Consider the following 21,588-nt stretch of genomic DNA (forward strand, 5'->3'; position numbering starts at 1 on the left):
CGTTTTCTCTTGAAATACATTGGGTGCAGCCTTGCACCACACCAGTTGCGTGTATGCGCTACACTATACTAGAGTGGTACACACCATAGGTGACCCTACACGGTCAATAATACTGTCAGTATTAACAAATACTAACAATATTATTAATTGTGTGTAGTTAATATTGATGAATTGACGTAGACTATTATTATATAGACGGTGATCTGGATTCTTGAGCATCAGTATTGCTTTATTAAAATTCAGTATGTCACAATGCAATAGATATTACACAAAACTAAAGTGAAATATATTGTCAATAATACTAATCGTGTAATTAAAAATACTAAATATATTAATGCATACTGTCATTATTACTGATTTAATATTACTGATCAGTATTATTGATCATGTAAGGTCAATCACCTCATAGTGTACACTACATCATTATTACGCTAAACTTTGAGACAGTGTAGCAAAATCTCACTTCGTGTATAAAATTTGCATTACACTGTAGCCACGGAAACACGGTACACTGTCAGAGTATATAGTGCAGCCAAGAGAAAAAACGCTACAAGAGTATAAAATAATTTTTTCGTTACACATACGCATAAATATTCAGTCGCTGGAAGTATTACCAAATAATACACTAAGTATATTATATTTCACCTGTTTAATAAATATAAATAGTATATTTTTTTCTAGAGAAGAGGAATATACAGGGTCTGGTAAATTTTTGGCAAAGTACTCGTGTGTAGATAGAGCGGACTAAACTGAATCGAAAAGTCTTCTACCATTTTGCAATTTTCGTAATAGTAACAGGATACTAATTACTAAAAATCGCTAAATTTTGGTCTTAAATAATTTTTTACTCAATTATTATCAACTTGACAGAAAAGCAAGAGACAAAAATTGTTTATTTTCTTCTCATAAAGTTCTAAGAATTTTTTCAGAATTTTTTAATACCATATTTTCTCATGTTGGTAAAAATAAAAAAAATGTACTAAAAACTTGATAAAAAATTCTGAAAAAATTCTTAGAGTTCTATGAGAAGAAAATAAACAATTTTTATTTTTCGCAGTTTTTTTGTAAAGTTGATAGTGTTTGAGAAAAAAATTATTGAAAACCAAAATTCGGCAATTTTTAGTAATTAATATTTTGTTTTAATTATTGCGAAAATTGCAAAATAGAGGACGTTTCGACTCAGTTTAGTCCGCTCTACCTATATACGAGCACTTTGTAAAAACTTACCGGATATCTTGTGTATATTTTGCCGGCACATGCTTCTCGATAAATTAATATATAAAATGTTAATAGAACAAAAAATTTAAGAAATAAGCAATAATTTGTTTAAATAAAAATTCTTAATCCCCTAGCTCGCTATTGTTATTTTTGATGATCTTTTCTTGATCATCTCTGAATTGAATGAATATTTTTTAGCTTAAAACGTATGAAATCTATATCTCAAAATCAAACTAAGACAGATAAATATAAATTACAAAAATATTTTATTTTCAATTAATTATAATAGCTCAAAAGATTTTTGGAAAAATTTGTAAAAAATGGCTATTTTTGCAATTCTCAAATTTGTAAATTTAAACTTTAAATAAAAAACCGGGTTTTTTAATTCATTCTGTAGACATTTAACAGATAGAAGAACTCTTCATATAAACATTAAATAACAATAAATAAAGCGCAAAGTAAGAGTCAAACACATTTAAAATTTAACACAATTAAATAGAATAAAATACAAATAAAGAAAAAGAAAAACAGTCTAAATTCAAATATAAAACATGTAATTAATTAGAAAATTAAACAACAGGTACCAAGTTTCGGCTACCGGATTGAGCTCTCTTCAGATATTTACTTATCGCAAAGATCGATGTACAAAATTAGTTATTGAAAATACCCACATATTCCTTATAATACCAGCTCGAGTGAGTCTTTATGTAGAACTCGACATTGCATACGATTGGATAGTCAAATATGTTCAATGTTTCTTGGAAAAAGATCTAATCAATAAATAAGATAAAGAAAAGTCTTCTTACGAAATACTAAAACACATTAAAGTAACATATCGGAATTCTAATAACTAAAAATTCACCAAAAGCTATAAATAAAATAAAGCTGTAAATTATTCGAACAAGTTCATCCATATAAGTATAAAAATCAATTAAAGTCCAAATAAAAAGAACCAGTACAGCGTCAAGTTTCACAGTAAAATTGAGCCATATATAATGTCTAATAGAATACAGATATATTAGATGGACATTGTGTATCGATTATAATGTAAACTCGCTGATACGGATCAACACGAACTGAGAGAGGAGACGGACTGTCAGTATCGAAGAGTCAAACTTTATTTACAATAGGTATATATGCCTTATGGAAACCTTCAGTGTCAATTTGTAGATTTAGACTATTTCTCTGCTTGTTAATATTGACACAATCAACATCTCAGAAATTAAGCGTTTCTTATAGCAAGACTCTTCATCCAAAATTTTAACGTTGTCCCATTGGAAATCATGATCATACTGCAACCTGTGCTCAGTTATAACAGACGGGCAGACAATTGAAAACCAGAATTACAGAACATCATAATCGTATTAGACATAATACTTCTGCCTGTTCTATCTATATATGACTCAATTTTATTGTGAAACTTGACGTTATACTGGTTCTTTTTATTTGGACTTTTTAATTGGTTTTTATACTTATATGGACAAACTTGTTCGAATAATTTACACATGGCTTTTAGTTATTAGAATTCCGATTTGTTACTTTAATGTATTTTAGTATTTCGTAAGAAGACTTTTTTTAATCTTATTTATTAATTAGATCTTTTTCCAAGACATTGAACACATTTGACTGTTCAATCGTATGTGAACAATGTTGAGTTCTACATGAAAACTTATTCGAATTGATATTATAAGGAATATGCGAGTATTTTCGATAACTAATTTTGTATATAAGTAAATGTCTGAAGACAGCTCAATCCGGTAGTCGAAACTTGTAATAGTACCTGTTGTTTAAGTTTTTAATTAATTACATGTTTTATATTTGAATTTAGACTATTATTTTTATTTTTATTTTTCTTTATTTGTATTTTATTCTATTTGTGTTAAATTTAAAATGTGTTTGACTCTTTGCCCTTTATTTATTGTTATTTGATTATTCTTTAGATTAATAAAAAAAATAGTACAACATAAATCACTCAAAAAAGTAATATAATTATTTGAAGTATCGAAAATCGAATTTTTACAAAATCTATATATCATGATTTTACAATTTAATGAATAAAATTTTATTATTTAGAACTATCTACAAATCTGTCTGTCATTGTGCTTCTTTTATTCCTTGACTTTGATAGAACCGAGATTACGCTAATAGTTTAGAGCTTATGATATAGCTGAAACGATAGTATATTGGGCCCAGCTGATCCCTCAAGACTAATAGATCATAAAATTTCTATTAATTATACATGTCAAAATTACTATAGCGACTTCAGCATATAAAAATGAGTCAAAAATGTCTAATAAACATGTATCTAATTTCGAACAGTTTCAAAGTTATGGAATATTGAAGTAAGAAAACATGAATCGTACAGTAAATGTTGTTTAATATTTGTTATTCTGTTGTTTTGAATCCTTTCCTGATAGACTAGATCTTTCATTTGTCTTCAAAATGTAAACAAATACATGTTAAGGATGACTTCCTGTGCAAACGTTTCTCCATCAATATCCTCATTGAATTGGAAAAGACTAAGATACTCCTATTAAATGGTCAGCGAGAAGTCCCAACCTCACTGGATTTTTTCTTTGAGGACGAATGAAAAATCAGGAAACACGGTAGTGTCTCGGCGCTAAGCTAAGCGTCTAATCTACCAGAATGAGATTCAGAATGCAGAATAGTTATGGCAACTAATTTTTTTTACGCTGCTGATATCCGCGAATATTATAAAATAAATAAATATTTGTCATCAAATCCGAAACAATTTCTTAATTCGTGCTAGAAAGTGTGTCGAAGTCGAGAAATTTTTGAATATATTTTATAAAGCATTAAATAAAATAACGAACATTAAACAACACTTACTACAATTCATGTTTTCTTTAATATCCCGTAACTCCTCTGTTCAGAATCAGACATATTTATTAGACATTTTTCGACTTTGACAATAAATGAAAAAACAAGTAATTAAGAGCCTAAATTCGTAATAATTGGAGCGATTATATCAACATATATTTCTCAGTACTACATATATATAACAAATACCAAACGTTTCGACTTAATTCAAGCCATCTTCAGCAGTCTAGTATAATAAAAACTCTTGATAAATAATTCAAGACATCTTGGTAGTCTCGTATAATATAGCTTCCTTAATACAATTCAAGTTGGAAATCAAAGTGCAGCAAAGGAGTCTCTCAGATTATCAAATCTGAAGTATGTCATTTAGCTGTTAGACTAAGTGCGAGCTAAATAAAAAATAATATATAAGAAGGACAGTTACTATAAAGAAAGATCACCAATTTATTACGGAAACTTATCTATTGCACTCCATAACTGTTTTTTTACCAGATATTTATGATAAATTTAGAAATATTACTAAGAATTTTAATGTCAGATTATCTTTCTTTAGATTAAATAAACTTGACGGAATCATTAAAGCTCAAAAAGATGTTTTACCACACGATTCTAAGAAAAATGTTGTATATAAGATTAATTGTAAAAATTGTAATGCTTCCTATGTGGGACAGACGGATCGTAAGTTAAAGACTAGAATTAATGAACATAAAAATGATATTAATATTAAAAATAATGGTAATTTATCTGTTATTTGAAAATATAGATTAGAATTTGACCATGAATTTGATTGGAATAACATAAAATTTTAGATAACGAGAGATATTTTGGTAAAAGATTGGTGTCAGAAATATTCAATATTAAAATGCAAGAGAATGGATTAAATTTGAAATCAGACACAGAATTCTTGCTTATACGAACATAATAAATAAATTTTTATTTTATTAAATAAATTTCGTTTTTGGATTATTTAACTATACTCTATTTTTTATCTATGTATTTTCTTTATTCGATGACATTTACTTTCTTGATATTGTTGTACTTACAATATTTATTCTTTCATGTTAATTTATATATGTGACTCTTGCTTTAACACTGTGAATATGTCGCTAAAGAATGTTTGGCGTTGTGATATTCTTTTTGCCGATCGTGATTTAATTTATAGTATTTTATTGTGCAGTTATAGAATGCAGTAGGTAAGTTTCCATAAATTGGTGATCTTTCTTTATGGTAACTGTCCTTTTTATATATATTATTTTTTATTTAGCTCGATTACTTTGATTTATGATTACTTAAATTGTATTAAGGAAGTTGTATTATACGAGACTACAAATGTCTCGAATTATTTATCAAGAGTTTTTATTATACTAGACTGCTGAAGATTGCGGCTTGAATTAAGCCGAAACGTTCTGTATTTGTTATGTATATGTAGTACTGAGAAATATATGTTGATATAATTGCTCCAATTACTACGAATTTAATTAATTGCCCGTTTTTTCATTTATTGTTTAGTTTTTATCTCAAGATCCCAACTTTAATTATTCATTTTTAACTTGTTTTCATATGCTAAAGCTGCTATAGCAGTTTTGGTATTATATGCAGAGACACCCTATATATTGAGATTTTTTTTAAATAGAAGTAATAAAAATTTTACAAAAAAGTGTTTCAGACAAAAGTTGTAAGGACACATCTTATTTTCATTTGTGTATTGAAAATTCATTTTTATGTAAAAATGAAAATAAGAGAAACAATCTCCAATGACCTTGATCTTAACGAATGTTATCCAGGACATGTCTTGAACAACACTCAAAAGGTTTTAGTCATCGATCAGACACTTTGTGTAATGCTAATGTCGGCGGTACTGTAACTTTCAAGCCTAATTTGAAAAGTACTTTATGAAAAATAATTTTATTGTGTTTTGAAAAGTTCTTGCACCAGCTATTAGATTCTGAAATCACAAGTAGGGTGTTCCATTTTAAAAAATCGATGTGACCTACAATTTTTGTCTGAAACACTTTTCTGTAAAATTTTTATTTTCCGAGATATTCCAAGGTGTCCCGATCTTTTTGGGGCATCTTGTATATCATATTTATAGTCATTCGAACTGCGCGCCGAATTTTTTTCCAGACTTATAAGCACAATTAAATTACTGTAGTAATATCGCGAATTAAATTGACAAGCAATTTTAATAATTCAATGCTTAATTAGGCATCATATTAAAAGATGTTAATATGTTGAAAAACTAAATTAGTTTTATTGTTTATATCTTATTGTTTATATTGCGTATCTTATTGTTTATATTACGTCGCCTGAAAGAAAGACATTTCCATACATATATTGATTATTGCGAAAAATATTACTAAGGTCTCGGTAATCTAAAGGCATAGGACACTCGTACGAAATACAAGAGATTCGGGTTTGACTTCCGGCCGAAGTAATATTTTCGCAATAAATTTTTTTACAATTTTTTAGTACATTAACATCTTTTTAATATGATGTCTAATTAAACATCAAATTATTAAAATTGCTTGTCAATTTAATTCGATATTGTTATAGTAGTTTAATTGCGTTTATAAGTTCGGAAAACCAATTCGGCGCGCAATTTGAATCACTATAAATATGGTGTGCGCGCGCGTGTGTGTGTATATATGCAAGTATACATATAGTCAGTGACGAGATACTATTAAAGATTGTCGGTCCTGGGCAAATTTTCGTGATTATCAATGGGGCCCGGGGAATTGAAGAACGATAACGTTCGTCGACAATTAATAAAAATATTTCGTTAATACATTATTAAATTCGTGATTTTTTTATTATATAAATGCTGTATAAATAAGTAAGTACATTTTTAATGCTAGATCTTATTATTGCCGAAAAATTACAATTTTTTCTCTGCAATTATCATCTCTATTGATAATCAAACTCGAATGATAACATTAAAATCAGTTTTAAATAAAAATCGAGTATTATTAAATTTATAACATATATGCACAAATGTCTATGAAACTAATAAATCATGAAATTAATATCGTATTATTAGTTTCTTACTCTTAATCATTTAAATTTTAACAGGCACGCGAACTTTCATAAGCGCCGATCGTCTAATAGTATCTCATCGATGGTATAGTATATATATATATGGTAATTCACACACGCGCGCGCGCGCGCGCGCACACACACACACACACACACACACACAGATTGAATTATTTAAAAATCTAGCTTTGATCGTTACGGCCATTACTTGTGTTTCTTATTGTTGGTTTTCAAATGTACGATCCAGCAAAATTCTTAATTTTTTTTTATTCTACAATTTAATGTATTTAATGTATAAATGTTAAGTTTAGCCCTCCTCACGTCCAATCTTGATGAAACCAAATTTATTTGACGGGTCTTTACATAAAACGGTAAATGTTAAATTTAACCTCCCTCACATTCATTATTTTTATTCAACCCAAGATCCGGTAAACATATATTTAATAAAAAATGAAAAGATATTCAGAACATCGAAAACGAACTAGCCACACGCGAGTTGGCTCGTTTCATGCTACTACTCTCACGTTGAGAGTGACGTAAAAAAAAATTGTTTGCTTATCGTATCTATGGATAATTAAAGGTTTTCCATCATATCTAACATTACACCGACACACACCGATATTTACACAAAATACAAGATCTCTATAGAAAATTCACTCTAATTATGACAATTGTTTGCGCTCGGAGTACAAGAGTCTTAATATAATCTCGATCTTTACACGAAAATTTTTAAATAAAAACCAGTAGTGATTTTATTACACTGATGATGACCTGATGTAAAAAGATCGAAATGTTTGTATTTATAATTGTTGTTCTACAATAACATATTGTATAGAACAACAAACTTGGCTTCTTAGCCTTTTTACGTTTTGATAATTTAAAGTTTTTTTCCTCAAGGGTTCTATGTCTTCAAATTATTGTTCGAATAACTACAAATGTGTGTGTGGTGTGTGTGTGTGTGGGCGCGCGCGCGCACGTGTATATATATATAAAATTCTTTAATACTTAAATAATTCACATTGAATTAAAAATCCAGCTTCGACCGTTATAGGCATTTAATTTCTATTAATTGTGTTCTCACATTGTCTAAAATAAGATTTTTCAAATTATATTAGGAAAAAGTATATAGCAATGTGTGAAAAATCACATAGGATACATTATATATATCTTAGGATGGCGAGCTAGGGTTAAGATATATCATTTGTACTTATATTTTGTCAAAAGTGTTGTTAATAGAATAATCAAGTTGCTACTATCGATAATTAGAAATATATTGCAATATATTTATAGTAATAAGAATATAAGTAGAAATTTTTGTATACACTTACTGACGACCTGAAATCTAAATCTTCTTTCATTGCATTTGTGAGAAGCTATTGACAAATAGTAGCAATCTGTTATAAAATTAATTCTCATGTTAAAATTGTTATAGGTTATGACACGATATATATCAAATCCAGATAATTTAAAATTGATGATGAACATGCTGAAGGAAAAGTCTCGCAATATACAATTTGAGGCTTTTCATGTTTTCAAGGTATGATAGCGCTCAATATTGACTTGAATTTTCAATTCGCAATTAATATTAATTTGTATATCTTAGTTTTTCAATACTTGATACATTACAATATAAAATTCATTTTTCTCAAGTTTAAGTAATCATTAAAAAAAAAATATGTAAAAAATAATTTTATCGAAAGAGAGAAAATAGATTAAAACGAATTTCATTCCTTCGGACCAAAACATATGATTATTTGAGTTATACAAGTATCAATTATTAAGACTAATGTCGTTAAACTAAATAAAAATAACTAGTTTTACTAAGTCTGCGCATTGAGTTCTGTGCAGACTCTCCCACGGCTCTATCATTATTTTTATTCATCCCTTCTGATTGTGTCTAGGTATTTGTGGCGAATCCCAACAAACCAAAACCTATTCTAGACATATTGCTCCGCAATCAGGAGAAGCTGATAGAGTTCCTGACGCGCTTCCACACGGATCGTTCCGAGGACGAGCAGTTCAACGACGAGAAGGCGTATTTAATTAAGCAGATCAAAGAACTTAAGTCTGTACATGATAATTAAGTCAAGGAAATACAATTATTGCTATCGCTACGACTAACTACCATCATTGAGTGCTTTCCAGCAATGTTTACAAATGGCATTGTGTAACACAGGGTGCGCTTCCATGGTTTTCAATTGTGACACAAACATACAGCTAAGATGCTGTGTTCGACTGTGTCAATTTATATTACTTCATAAATATCAAATTATATTTCATTACCATTTAATTTCCTAGGAATAATATTTTAATAAAAAGTGTTGTATTAAGTTTAAGATTATATTCGGACATAGGTGATATGAAACCTTTTTCTTTATTTCATTCTAGTGGTGAAATAAAAAAGTTAAGCAATGAATGCGTTCAGCAGAGAAAATTAATTAGTTAGCACTGAATGATTCTATAATATTATTGGTTCTTGCTTTAGTTTTTCACTAAATCTAAGTGTAGAAATCAATCATATTAAAGAATCACTAAGCACTGATTAGTTTCCTCTGTTGAACGCAATATTTCAGTTATAAGTCGGCACTCTGTATTACTGTGTCATACAGTGTATAATTGTGTTTCATTGCTAGAAAGCACTCGTTACTAGAATTACTGTTGCTGTTGCTAATTACGGTTTTATCACTATTATATAATTATAATTCTTCATCATCATCATCATCATTATTACCATCATCATCATCATCGTCATAATTATTATGATCACCGTCATCATTGTCATCATCATCCCGGCATTATTATTATTAATTTTATTTGTGAGTAAATAATTTACTATGTAAATAAAAATTACATTTATATCTTATTGTACTATACATATAATATATAATCGATCGAGTTGTCATCGTTTTACCACATTTTTAGGAATGAGTCGGTTATTAAAATAGAATGAAAACTTAATTGTCTCTTGATTTTTGTGGTTTTATTTGATATTGTCAGCTTCTTCGTTTGTAGTTTTATCATATTTAAAAAATATCTTACCGTCATATTTTAAAATTGTTGCAAATATGTATAAGTACTTTTTGAAAAATTTATTTCTAGTCCTCGCGTTTTTTAATTATCTCTTTAAAAAGTTCAGATTTGTAGCTTAACGCTTACATTTTTATGATTTAAATCTACTAAGCATTGGTCAACGTTCAGACCGATACTATGCAAACAGAATTTTTTAAATGTAACAAATATATATAATTTACCAACTTTGATATATCATGTGCAAATTCTTTTAACAATAGCTGTAACGGCAATACTCATGTCGGTAAACAGACGCGGTTTCTGCATTGCTAAATTATTTCGATCAGGTTCACAATTGGGATATAATTTCTTTGGGTCCTGAAATTTTTGGAGTTTTACCACTATGGCATCCTTCAAGACTTTTTGTTGAATATTTTTCATTAGATAATTTATTCGTGGACACATTGCTATAGCCTGAAAAAATATTGAAAAATATATAAAAACAGAAAGAAGTCAGAGTAAAGCTATATAAAAAATTATCCAAAAGTATATAAAAAAATTATTAAAGTGCTTAAAGAATTTGAGACTAAAAAATTTAACCCTCAATTACATGAGTGAGTCATTTGGACCAGTGTGAAAATTTTAGTCGGCTGCTATTTTTGTACAGTTAATATTACAGAGTTGAAGTGACTTGGACTTATCAAATGTAAATTCGACAGATTTTTGCCGAAAACGAATAAAAATTCGTTTTTAGAAGTGCTTGTTTATTAGTGCTGTATTCGTGTTGTCTTAAAATTAAAATATATATTCATTGTCAAAAAAAATATTTTTGTGAAAGAGATCTTGGCAAATGATCGCTCTATTTTCTCAGAGTTATAAAATCGTGAATAAAGAATGTTGAAATCATATATTTGATATAAAATATTTTCATTGCATTTTTAAAGAAGAAAATATCCGACATACCTCCGATATCATTATTCAGAGCATGTATAAAAATGTCCCTGTTTCACTCGTGCAAATAATTATATTTTTTAGGGAATGAATTACATAACATAAATCAATATAACGTATTTTTTCTTTCTTGAAGTTCACGTTTTCCTCTTTTTGAAACATTACTTATTTTTATTTGTACCTTTTTATCATAGATATGATTTTTTGGAAAAAAAAGCATTTTTCATAAATTTTTAAAAATATTTTTTGACATAACTTTCAATTATCAAAACCTTATGTTTTGATATTTCGATTCTGTACATTTTAGCATTTCATTAAAAAAAAAAAAAATATTTTTCATTGAGGATTTGTGATAATTACAGAGCCATTTAAAAACGCTGTGGATGACTTGGACTCAGACATGTAAATTGAGATTCTAAAATAATCTCAAAAATGAAATATGTAATTGAGGGTTAAGAATACAAAAATATATATAAGATATGAGATGACGAGTGCTATAAAATTTAAGAATTTAGAAATTATCCTTTGCTTAATTTAGCAAACTGTACCTTCGCGAAATCTTCATTCTGGCTAAGCAACCATATTAAAGTAGCACAATGCAGAAATACTTCCTTATCTTTCAGTGATTTGTTTAGAAGCTTTACTAATGCCAATGCATATTCTTTCTAAAAAATAACAAAGTATTTTTTTATTAAATAATATGTTATATATATATATATGATAGAAGGAAGATAAAATCATCGGCTTTTTCTACCTTAAGGACATATTTTCTCGTGTAGGAGTACTTCGACAGGGTAATTAAAATGCTGCATGCTCGCAGACAGACTTTCATCCATGGTAGTGATCTGTTGTTTTGCACTATTGTATTATAAATGTCGTCGGCTAAGTTTAGCTCACAGAGGATGATACAAATGGTTGGAGACAGTATCGTTATAGTATCTGTATGTAATGATTATAAATTTTATAAATCATTTAAATAAAATAAAATCAAGATTAATAAAAACGAAGATAAAAGATAAAGTTGGTAAAGAAATGAAATATTAAATTTAAATATTAAATTCAAAACAATAATATGAGACGTTTCAATTTTACTTAAAAGGGAACACAACCAAGTGAATCTCTCAAATTTAAATAAACTTTTAGTATATCGTTCTATGGACAAAAATAGGAGACACGTATTTTTTTTATACGTGCTGAGTCGCATGTTAAAGGGGTGAAATCCTCCCTTTAAAAAAATCAGTTTTTTTTTCTTTCAGATTGAATATCATCGAAACTGTAAGAGAAAATAAAAATTTGCAGAATGAAAATTGAAAGACATTAAGATTATTTCGGAATTACCTTTAACGTACGAGTCAGAATGTATAAAAAGAATACGTGTCTGCTATTATTGTCCATAGAACAACATATTAAAACCTCATTTAAATCGGAGAGATTCACTTGGTTGTGTTCCCTTATTAGTCACTTAAATCATTTTCAATCATAATAATGAAATCGTTAAAACGAAAAAATTGAAATAAACTTCCATTGATTGGAGTGTTAATAAATAACAAAATTAAAATGATAAAAATAAATATATAAGAGGACTTTTGACAACAGCTTTTTATGTACTTATTTTATAACGTTTTAATTGATTTTGTTCATAATTGATTCATTCATACTCCAATCAATCTTGTAAGTTTATTCTACCATAATTTTGAAAAAATGAAAATTGTCAATTATATGATTCCACTGAAGTAAAAAAAATTGAAGTTTAAATTGAAACGAATTGTCATAATTGACAATTTTCGTTTTTTCGATGATTCGTGCTTTGCGGAGCTTCGATTACTACGTTGTTCGTTGCCACCTAACCTTTGAACCATGTGTCAACAGGAACGATTTTGAATTATTACTCGTCTGTTTTACCATGAGGTGGTAGAATTTTCATTTGACATAATGAAAATGATTCGAAGTACAGCCGAAACGTTTAAATCAGCTTTGTTATAAATAGACATATAAAAATTATTTTGCATTGATTACCGCGTTAAAACTCTCATTAGCCCTTAATTACTTTTGTTATTGACATTCTCGAGTTTATATTTTAAAATTAAATACATGACCATTTCTATATCTACGGTTGAAATGAACATTAAACATACATGAGCATTACTTACGGACAATATGTTATTATCTATGTTATAAAAAAATGGAGAATTGCATGAATATTTTATCGGCCGCGCTCAGTTCGCTCAGTAATTAAAATTTTGAAATAAAAGTTACAAAAAAATTTAACTATTTCTGCTCAACGCTAGTTATTTTAAAAAATTGTTCATGTGTGAAATTCCATACACGAAAAATTCTAACGTGTAAAGTAATTCACACACTCCCAGCAAAAGTTGGTGCCCATGTTTATAAATACGCGCGCGAAGTTACCTCTCCTCTCCCTTTTCAAAATTTATTTTGAGAATTGTAAATTTGTGCTACATTGTACTTAAATATTGAAATCGTAATATAAAAAATACACTAAAAAATACAAAAACATTATTTTTGAGTCAGCCTCCCACTTTTTCTTAATTTTTAAAAATTGTGCTAGGTTGTGCTAACATTGTACTAAAGTATTATCTTAAATAATAATAATAACAGAAGTTTTATGACTAAAGTAATTTTTGACAATTCTGAATATAATTTACGTTTATATTTGCATAAGTTTTTCAAACAGTAAAAATTACATATATTAGTAAAACTACATATTTCAGTTGTACTCTAAATTAGCACAAGTCAACACAACCTTTGAAATCCTCAGTACAATATGATATTAAAAAGATGCTTTATTCTTGTGTCCTAGTATAGCAAGAGTAAAGTCTTATGCTAAGCTAGCATAACTTACAATTAGATATGCAATTTTATTTTAGCTATTTGAATAACTAATGCGAATGTAAACGTTACTTGTATTCAGAATTGTCAAAAATTATTTTTATTATAATTTCTTTTATCATTATTTAAAAGTAAGATTTTAGTACCAATGTTAGCACAATTTTAAAAAATAGAAAAAAAAAACGCAATAGAAAGGGACTGATTTAGAAACTTTGGTAATGTATCTCTCATATTACAATTTTAAAATTTGGGCACAATGTAGCACAAATCTAGCACAATTCTTGAAATAAGTAAATTCTAAAAATAAGGGGTTATAAGGTTTTATAAATTATTTCGTTAAGAGAAAAAATTCATTATTTAGAAAATGATACGTAAGAAACAGAATTAGAAAAATAAATTTGTTTCTTCATCCAAACTCTTCTTTGTGTCTTTTTAAAACATTGTCACTAATAACGCTTGATCATGCAGTATTATTCCTCAAATGAGAATGAATTTACCTAAACTGTACAAACAAGTGAGCAGCATTCCCACGCTGTTGCAGCTGCGTAGTACATTGATCTTCTTTTGCCAGTAGTCACTGCTCGCAAGTTTTGTAGTAATCATCTGGATAGTTTCTCCACATTCATCTTGAATTTTTGTAGCAAGTAAAGCAATATCATTTACATGGCATTGCACTTCACGTTCTATTTTCTTTCTCTTATAACAACGCTGCAACATGATCGTTGCTTGGCGTAAAGACAGATAACGCAATCTCTCTTCTCTACCAACGATGTAAGCTCGCCAGTAGGCTTGGATGACCATCGCGGCATACTTGCTGGCTTCGTATCTCCGTATTGCGACTTTCATTCTGTAACGTGATTGAATGACTATTGTAGCCTGACGCAATGCGATGAATCGTTTCCTCGCTGTCAGAACTCTCCAGCGTGCTTGCACGATAATAGCCGCGCGAGTTAACAAGTACTCTCTCCTCATGGTGCGAGCAGCTTTCTTTGCACGCCACCTTCTTTGCATCTCTAATATGTGGACTATGAACCGTTTATACTCGCTCCTCGTTTTGATCATTCGCCACCAAGATTGAATAATAACGCATGCCTTTCTCTTCGTTAAATACCGCTGGCGATCCGCACGAGCTAAGACACGTCGATACCAATAAATCTGCAAAAAAATAGCGCTCTTGCGAAGCTGTAAGTACCTCCTCCGTTCTTGATGAGCTACCGTAATATTGCGCCACCAGTTTTGTATTTGTATTACAGCACCTCTCATTTTTAAGTAACGTCGTCGAATGGCCCTCGCTGAATTGGCACGGCGATACCATGATTGTATCAGCAAAGCCGCTTGTCGCTGCTTCAAATAATTTCTCCTGATTGTTTTCGCCCGCCAATTCTTCTGTATAATATACACTACTTTCTGCAGCTGCAGGAATTCTAAGTGTCGATGTCTCATAAACATGAGTCTACGCCACCAATGTTGCAATTTCAGGCAAGAATGCTTCTGAAGTCTATATCTATGTGAGTACATTGCGGCTCTCCACCACGCTTGTATTTTCAAGCAGGCGACTTCTCGTTTGCGCATTTGATATTTATTCCATGTTCTCTGAATGAGAATGGTATTCTTTCGGTAGAGCAAGAACTTCTTTCTGTCGAGCACACTCAGCCACCATCTCTCAATATTACGCACAGCAGCTCTCTTATGCAGAAAGTCATGGCGCGCTTTTCGCACCAACAAATGTTGCCTCCACCAAGTTTGAATGATACAAGAGCTCTCTCTGCTGCAAAGAAACCATTCACGATGTTTCTGCATGGCTTTCACAGACCTCCACCAAGATTGCACTATCTTGGTAGCATCTCTGAGTATAAGATATTTAGAACGCTGCAATTTCATTGCTCGCCTTGCTCTCCAATGGATTTGAATCGTTAATGCAGCATTTTTTAGATTGTGATACAGACTTTGTTGCATATGCATTAACAACGTAGCTTTCCATCTTCTTTGCAACATAATCACCGCTTTGTGTCTCTTTCTTAGCTCTTGCATCTTCGTACTTTTTCTCATCTGTTTCCACCATCTCTGAATTTGTATCGTGGCTGCTCTGATGCACAAGTACCGTTTGCGTTCCTCAAGATTACCGTCAGTTTCGATCACGTGCAATGACTGTGCCTGTTTGTATCTCCACATACGTTGGATTACTGTTGCAGCCAGATTTTTACGTGTGTGTAAGAAGTTTCTCACATAAATCCAGAGTTGTGCCCGCCACCACTTCTGGATTACGCGAGCCGCTCGATCAAATCGCGGCGCCTGGTACTTGTGAATGATTTGCCACAGAAGTGACAGAGTCTTCTCGCAATGGCCATCAACAATAGTTTTCGCGTCTATATTGCCCTCTAGAACATAACCAGCCTGACATAGAGCACTTAATGCCATATCTACGTTGTGTATCTTCTGGAGACGCGATATTGCTGGTACCCGACAACGTTGGGCCAATCCTCGAGTGCCGGTAATTAGCTCCATTGCGCGACAAAGTCGCACGCCATCACGTAAATCGTGTCGTATATTCACTATCGCGTAATCATATTCCTCGATGTAGGTTTGTCGATAAGTAAGCACATAGTTATGACCACGCAGCATTCTAGTCACATCGCCGATACCACTTAGAAGCTCGCGTGAGAAGCTTAGCAAGATTTCACGACTTTCCTTGTACTGGGCGCGTTTATGAAATAGACATGGATCGTGGCCGATTAACTTATGCTGCTTGGCATAGTCCAGAAAATATATTAAAAATAGGAATTTTCTCAAACTAAACTGATTCAGCAGTGTAACAAACTTTTGGCTTGAGTCGGTCTTAAGATATCCAGGCATTTTCGTCAGTCGTGAGTTTGAAAAGAATCTTGTTAATAAGAAGCGAGTCAGACCAACAATGTCATTGTTTGAGCGTAGTGAAATATTTTCATTGTATACAGTTTCCAAGCCAATACGTAACCACAAAGGATTATAACTCAGGAATAAGCTCAATATCAGCTTCTGCAAACCTGTTAAATTAAAAATATTATTCAAATGCCTAAGATTTAAGATTTTATTTGTATAATCAAAGTTTTCTTTGATCATAAAGAAAATTAGGGATAAGGAATTAAAAATTGGATAATTTATTTAATTTCAAAAATATGTAAGAATACAAAAAAAAATTATTTCTACGCACCAATATCACGATGAAGATTACGATCTGATCTAATACATAAAGTTCCTTTAGTAATATACATATTGGTACGTGAAAGAACTTGCGTGACTTCGTCCCGTTTGAACATAGCATTCGCGGCTTTTCGTAACGTATTTAATCGTGTATTCGTGTGATATCTGAAAAAAATTATAAATTAAATAATTGTTGGTTAACAGTTAATTAAAATTAATTTTTCTATCAATTGTTAGAAGCAGACTTTTCTATATTAATCATTAATATATAATGCACACCTAGCGGATACAGCCTCTTTGGTTTCAGCCAGTACAGTATTTTTTTGTGCTTTGCATGTTTGCCACACTTTGCCGATGTCCACTATGGCAGTTTCAATGTCAACAGATAAGTCCTCTGGCGAAGATAGTAGAGCGTTCAACCACTTTGTAAACGCCAATTCTTGCTGCAGCAGCCATGGCTCGTTAAAGTATACTGTACTATAATAAAATGATAAACATGTTCAGATAATCAAAATCAACTTTTTAGTCTGCAGTTGGAGTCAATTAATAATTTACGTTAATAAAAGGGTAATTTTTTAATTTTGTAAATAATAAAAAAGATTAAAAACAATTATAAACAACAAAAAGTTCTATAATTTATATAAGATGTCATATAATATTATAGAAGATGTTCTCGGGTTAAACTTAAATCTCAAACTCAAAATATAAATTTAGGACTAAAAAAAAAAAAATTTTCCTCTAGAAGTTTGTTCACAAACGCTTCGTTTAAGATATCGACTTCTTAAGTTATAAAATTATAGGAATGAATATCAAAATAATTTAGATATATTCCCTTTGTTTAATAATCAAAATGTAATTATTAAATGTTTCATTCAAAATTACGGCTTCCAGCCTCAGACAAGCATTGCACCTATTAATGAGAGAACGAGTGATTAACTGACATTGTGCATTTGTAATTTCTTAGCACGCTTGCATTATAACTTTGTTTACAGCACAAATGAAAGCATCAATAATCTTTATAATATATCTCTTAAACAAAACATTTGCAAGCAACCAGAGAAAAATTTTGTTTGTTTTAAGATTCTACATTCATATTTTTAATTTGGCGATTTAAACCCAGGTATACTCTACAGATTAGAATCTATAATTTATAAAGTGTAAATTATAGATCAGAATCTATTATTTACGTATAATACGTAAATAATAGATTTTGAATTTAAATAATAATATAAAATGTTCTCTCTACATAAATTATACAGCTTAGTTTACTTTTTAAGAAATGGATCCTCTATTGTAGATGGTGCAAAAGGATCTAATCCACATGTTTCGTATATAAAGTATTCCTCTTCGTTTCGTATTCTGAAACTCGAATCTCTAGACGACGAAGTATACCACTTTGTATTACGCAAAGTACTATTGAGGGAAAATTTGTTTATTTTGATTGCTGGTATATTCTTCATATCATTTTCTGCAATTATAATACACATCAGTATCGATATTATTAAAAATATAATTTTGTTTTATAAAGGCAGAACTTACTTGCAACAATGTTCACTTGTAACTTCTTTCTATTCCTACCATCACATAAAGTATTATTTTTCATAATTCTGCCGATTCTTGCACTGTTCATCTTTGATACCATCTTAGAGCAGAAATGCTTCTTTGGTGGAGAAATCTCGATATACATATCTCCGGTCTTTTTTGCTGCTGCAGCATTCCTAGGAATGACTTCAAAACTGAAATAATCGCAATTAGTTGTTTTGATATTTGGATTTTTGTCTACCATAAAATGTTTTATGTATTCGTTAGAATCTTTTGGTATGTAATGTTGAAATTGAATTGGCGACGACGAAATTAAATCCTTGATACCAGTCATGATAGAGCATTTATCAGATTTAATTGGTGACAAGTTATATAGATTTGCTGGTTGTAATATAGGTGCTGCACTGACAGTAGTCTTTGTATCATAAATTGCAGATGTTTCAAAGAATTGACGACTGATATTGAATGTCTTGTGCTTATCTATGATATGAGAAGTTGTGGATTCTGTAGACTCTCTTCTTGTTGGTGAACTTGAAATTACATCTGTAGACGTGAATGTAAATTTATTCAGAAGTACGGAAAAATCAGATTGTGTCTTGTCTTTATTACATTTCATATTTTTATGAACTTCTTCATGATGCTCGTGCAATATACTGTTGCAAGGTTTCCTTTCTTTAATGTATGTTGCTCTACGTATATCTTGTGGTGCATTTAATGGAAGCAAAACTTGTGGCAGAACGCTACTGTCACTCCACACATTTATAGTTTGCTCGCACAAGATATTTTCTGATTTATCATACCTGTTATGATGCATTCCATCAGTTCTATAATCTTTTGTTTGCAATGCATAACTCTTTGTTCCATTATTTTTATTCAAAATATTCTCTTTATCCAAATTGTTTCCATATTCAAGTTTGTATTGATTTATTTTTGTATTAAGATTGTTGGTTAAAGAGGAAGATAGGGACTGACTAATAGGTGGAATTTCCAACAAGTTATTTCGATGAGATTGTTTGCTCATTGTTAATGTAGAAAAACTTGAGATATTTGAAAATACACCTGATTTTAGTCTTTTTGTTTTGTTGCTTTTTTTATCATCCTTAGCTGTCGTTGCTATAATAATGTCATATTTAATTCGTCTACTATCAGTAAGTTGCAACACATCTCGCCAGCGTCCTGCTTCCCTAGGTGACCATTTGATACATAATGTACCATTGCTATGTCCTTGAATTGTTAATTCAGACAAGCTTAGATCAATCCGACGTTTTACAGATGGTAGCTTTGTTACAGATACCTACAAGAAAAAAAAATATTATTAAATAAAACAAATTGAATAAAAAGCCAAATTATAAAACTAAAAATTTTATATATAGTTTTTTGTATATGATATACAATCCTATATAAAAAAAGATTAAAAATATTTAATGCATTTCCCGTACGATTAATGTCTTGTCGCCAGTGTTTTTCACATCTAAATAGCATTCTACATTGGTGTTTATCTTTGCTTCCAATTCAATTCTTGTTGCTGGCTGGAACGGGGCAAGTAATATACTATATCGAAACTTATCCATAGACAACTCTCTGATTTCTGACGCAGGGTACAGATTCATCACATATAATAACTTGATAAACTGTAATTCAGATACACAGATAGATTATAAATCACTAAACTTCCAAGACAAAATCTCTGTAAATTGTTCCATTATAAAATATAATATTGAATATTAAATTTAATGAAAAGCGTGTTATATCAATTAAATCAATTCTCACATCATAAATTATACGTTTTTAGCTTAAGTTTTACTTATTTTCTCAAATTAAATCTACGGAATCTTTACACATGTAAAATGAGATTCATATACCATACAGTAAAATAACGGACTCTAGTCAAATAAATTTGAACGGGCGCAAAACTAACCTACGAGCAGGGTTGTCAACCGTCAACCATAGACAACAGTCGCGTTCAACAGACTAAAGGTGCATTCACATGCAAGCGTCAAGCAGCGGAAGCAGCAACCAAATCAGCTGGACGATACTGGTAGTGGTGTAAAAATTATTTTATTTAAATTTAAAATGTTTGAAGGTGGCTAAACAGTTACAAAATATAAATGGAGAGCATACAGCCACAACAATAGATGTTAACGCAAGTCACATATTTAAAATTCACATATAAATAAGTAGATGTTTTAATCAAGATTTGACCATCATCAGTACAAACGAGATGAATTTATCAAACATATAGAGAATAATTAGTCAAATTGGATGAAAGAACAAAAAATTCTATTAGAAAAGAGATCATACCTATTCTGAACAATATAAAATTCAGTTTTCGAATAATTCGAAAGACACTTTGATAAAAAATGGGCTTAAAGAACTCAAGCAGTTTGTTGCTAATCACCCTAATTTGTTAATTACTAGAGTGGATAAGGGCAATACTACAGTAATATTAAACTTTAAGGATTATAATGATAAAATGTACGAAATTTTCTGATAACAATACTTACAGAACGTTAAAAAAAGATTCTACTGGTAAATTGACAACGTGGAAATACGTACACTTTTGACACATTGGAAGACTAAAGGTTTCATTGATCAATCTATATATAAAAAATTGTATATATTGGATGGAGATTTACCGAGATCTTATGGGCTCCCCAAAATGCATAAGGATGGTTTAAAAATGATTGTTAGTTGCATTAACAGTCCCTTTTTCAATTTAGCTATTTTTCTAAAAGATGTCATTGACAAAAGTATTAAAAAAAATTTTAATTACATTAAAAACAGTTTTAATCTTGTTAAAAAAATTAATGGTATGCCACACAGGAAGATTACCAAATTGTATCTTTTGACATTACTTCTATGTATTCCAACATTCCTAATGAGTTACTATTAAAAAGTGTCTTAGAAAGATGAGACTTTATATGCAATAACACGTTAATACCTCTCCACGAGTTCAAAATAGCA

At 30.1% G+C, this 21,588-nt stretch overlaps 2 protein-coding genes across 8 annotated transcripts in view; one reads left to right on the top strand and one right to left on the bottom strand.

The window, feature by feature from the left end:
• Window positions 1–9,864, top strand: part of LOC108756045 (protein Mo25) — a 16,988-nt gene extending 7,124 nt beyond the window's left edge. For 3 of the 5 annotated variants that reach the window (XM_018499595.1, XM_018499596.1, XM_018499597.1), the window contains exons 7-8: window positions 8,525–8,629; window positions 8,994–9,176. In XM_018499595.1, coding sequence (XP_018355097.1) covers window positions 8,525–8,629; window positions 8,994–9,176 — 288 coding nt within the window. Of the gene's footprint in view, window positions 1–8,524; window positions 8,630–8,993 lie in introns of all 5 variants that reach the window. The other 2 variants (XM_018499599.1, XM_018499598.1) reach the window with 1 other exon arrangement.
• Window positions 9,865–10,149: 285 nt separating this feature from the next.
• The window catches only part of LOC108756046 (protein abnormal spindle), a 21,153-nt gene continuing 9,714 nt past the window's right edge, over window positions 10,150–21,588 (bottom strand). The window contains exons 1-10 of one of the 3 annotated variants that reach the window (XM_018499600.1): window positions 20,543–20,576; window positions 20,064–20,255; window positions 18,622–19,918; window positions 18,352–18,550; window positions 17,362–17,559; window positions 17,093–17,247; window positions 14,400–16,925; window positions 11,807–11,991; window positions 11,601–11,717; window positions 10,150–10,575 (exon numbers count right to left, since the gene is read on the bottom strand). In XM_018499600.1, coding sequence (XP_018355102.1) covers window positions 10,357–10,575; window positions 11,601–11,717; window positions 11,807–11,991; window positions 14,400–16,925; window positions 17,093–17,247; window positions 17,362–17,559; window positions 18,352–18,550; window positions 18,622–19,918; window positions 20,064–20,234 — 5,067 coding nt within the window. In that variant the 5' untranslated portion in view covers window positions 20,235–20,255; window positions 20,543–20,576 and the 3' untranslated portion in view covers window positions 10,150–10,356. Of the gene's footprint in view, window positions 10,576–11,600; window positions 11,718–11,806; window positions 11,992–14,399; window positions 16,926–17,092; window positions 17,248–17,361; window positions 17,560–18,351; window positions 18,551–18,621; window positions 19,919–20,063; window positions 20,256–20,394; window positions 20,482–20,542; window positions 20,577–21,588 lie in introns of those variants that run through there. The other 2 variants (XM_018499601.1, XM_018499602.1) reach the window with 2 other exon arrangements.

This window comes from Trachymyrmex septentrionalis, unplaced genomic scaffold (genome assembly GCF_001594115.1).
Source record: "Trachymyrmex septentrionalis isolate Tsep2-gDNA-1 unplaced genomic scaffold, Tsep1.0 scaffold91, whole genome shotgun sequence".
Taxonomy (NCBI): Eukaryota; Metazoa; Arthropoda; class Insecta; order Hymenoptera; family Formicidae; genus Trachymyrmex; species Trachymyrmex septentrionalis.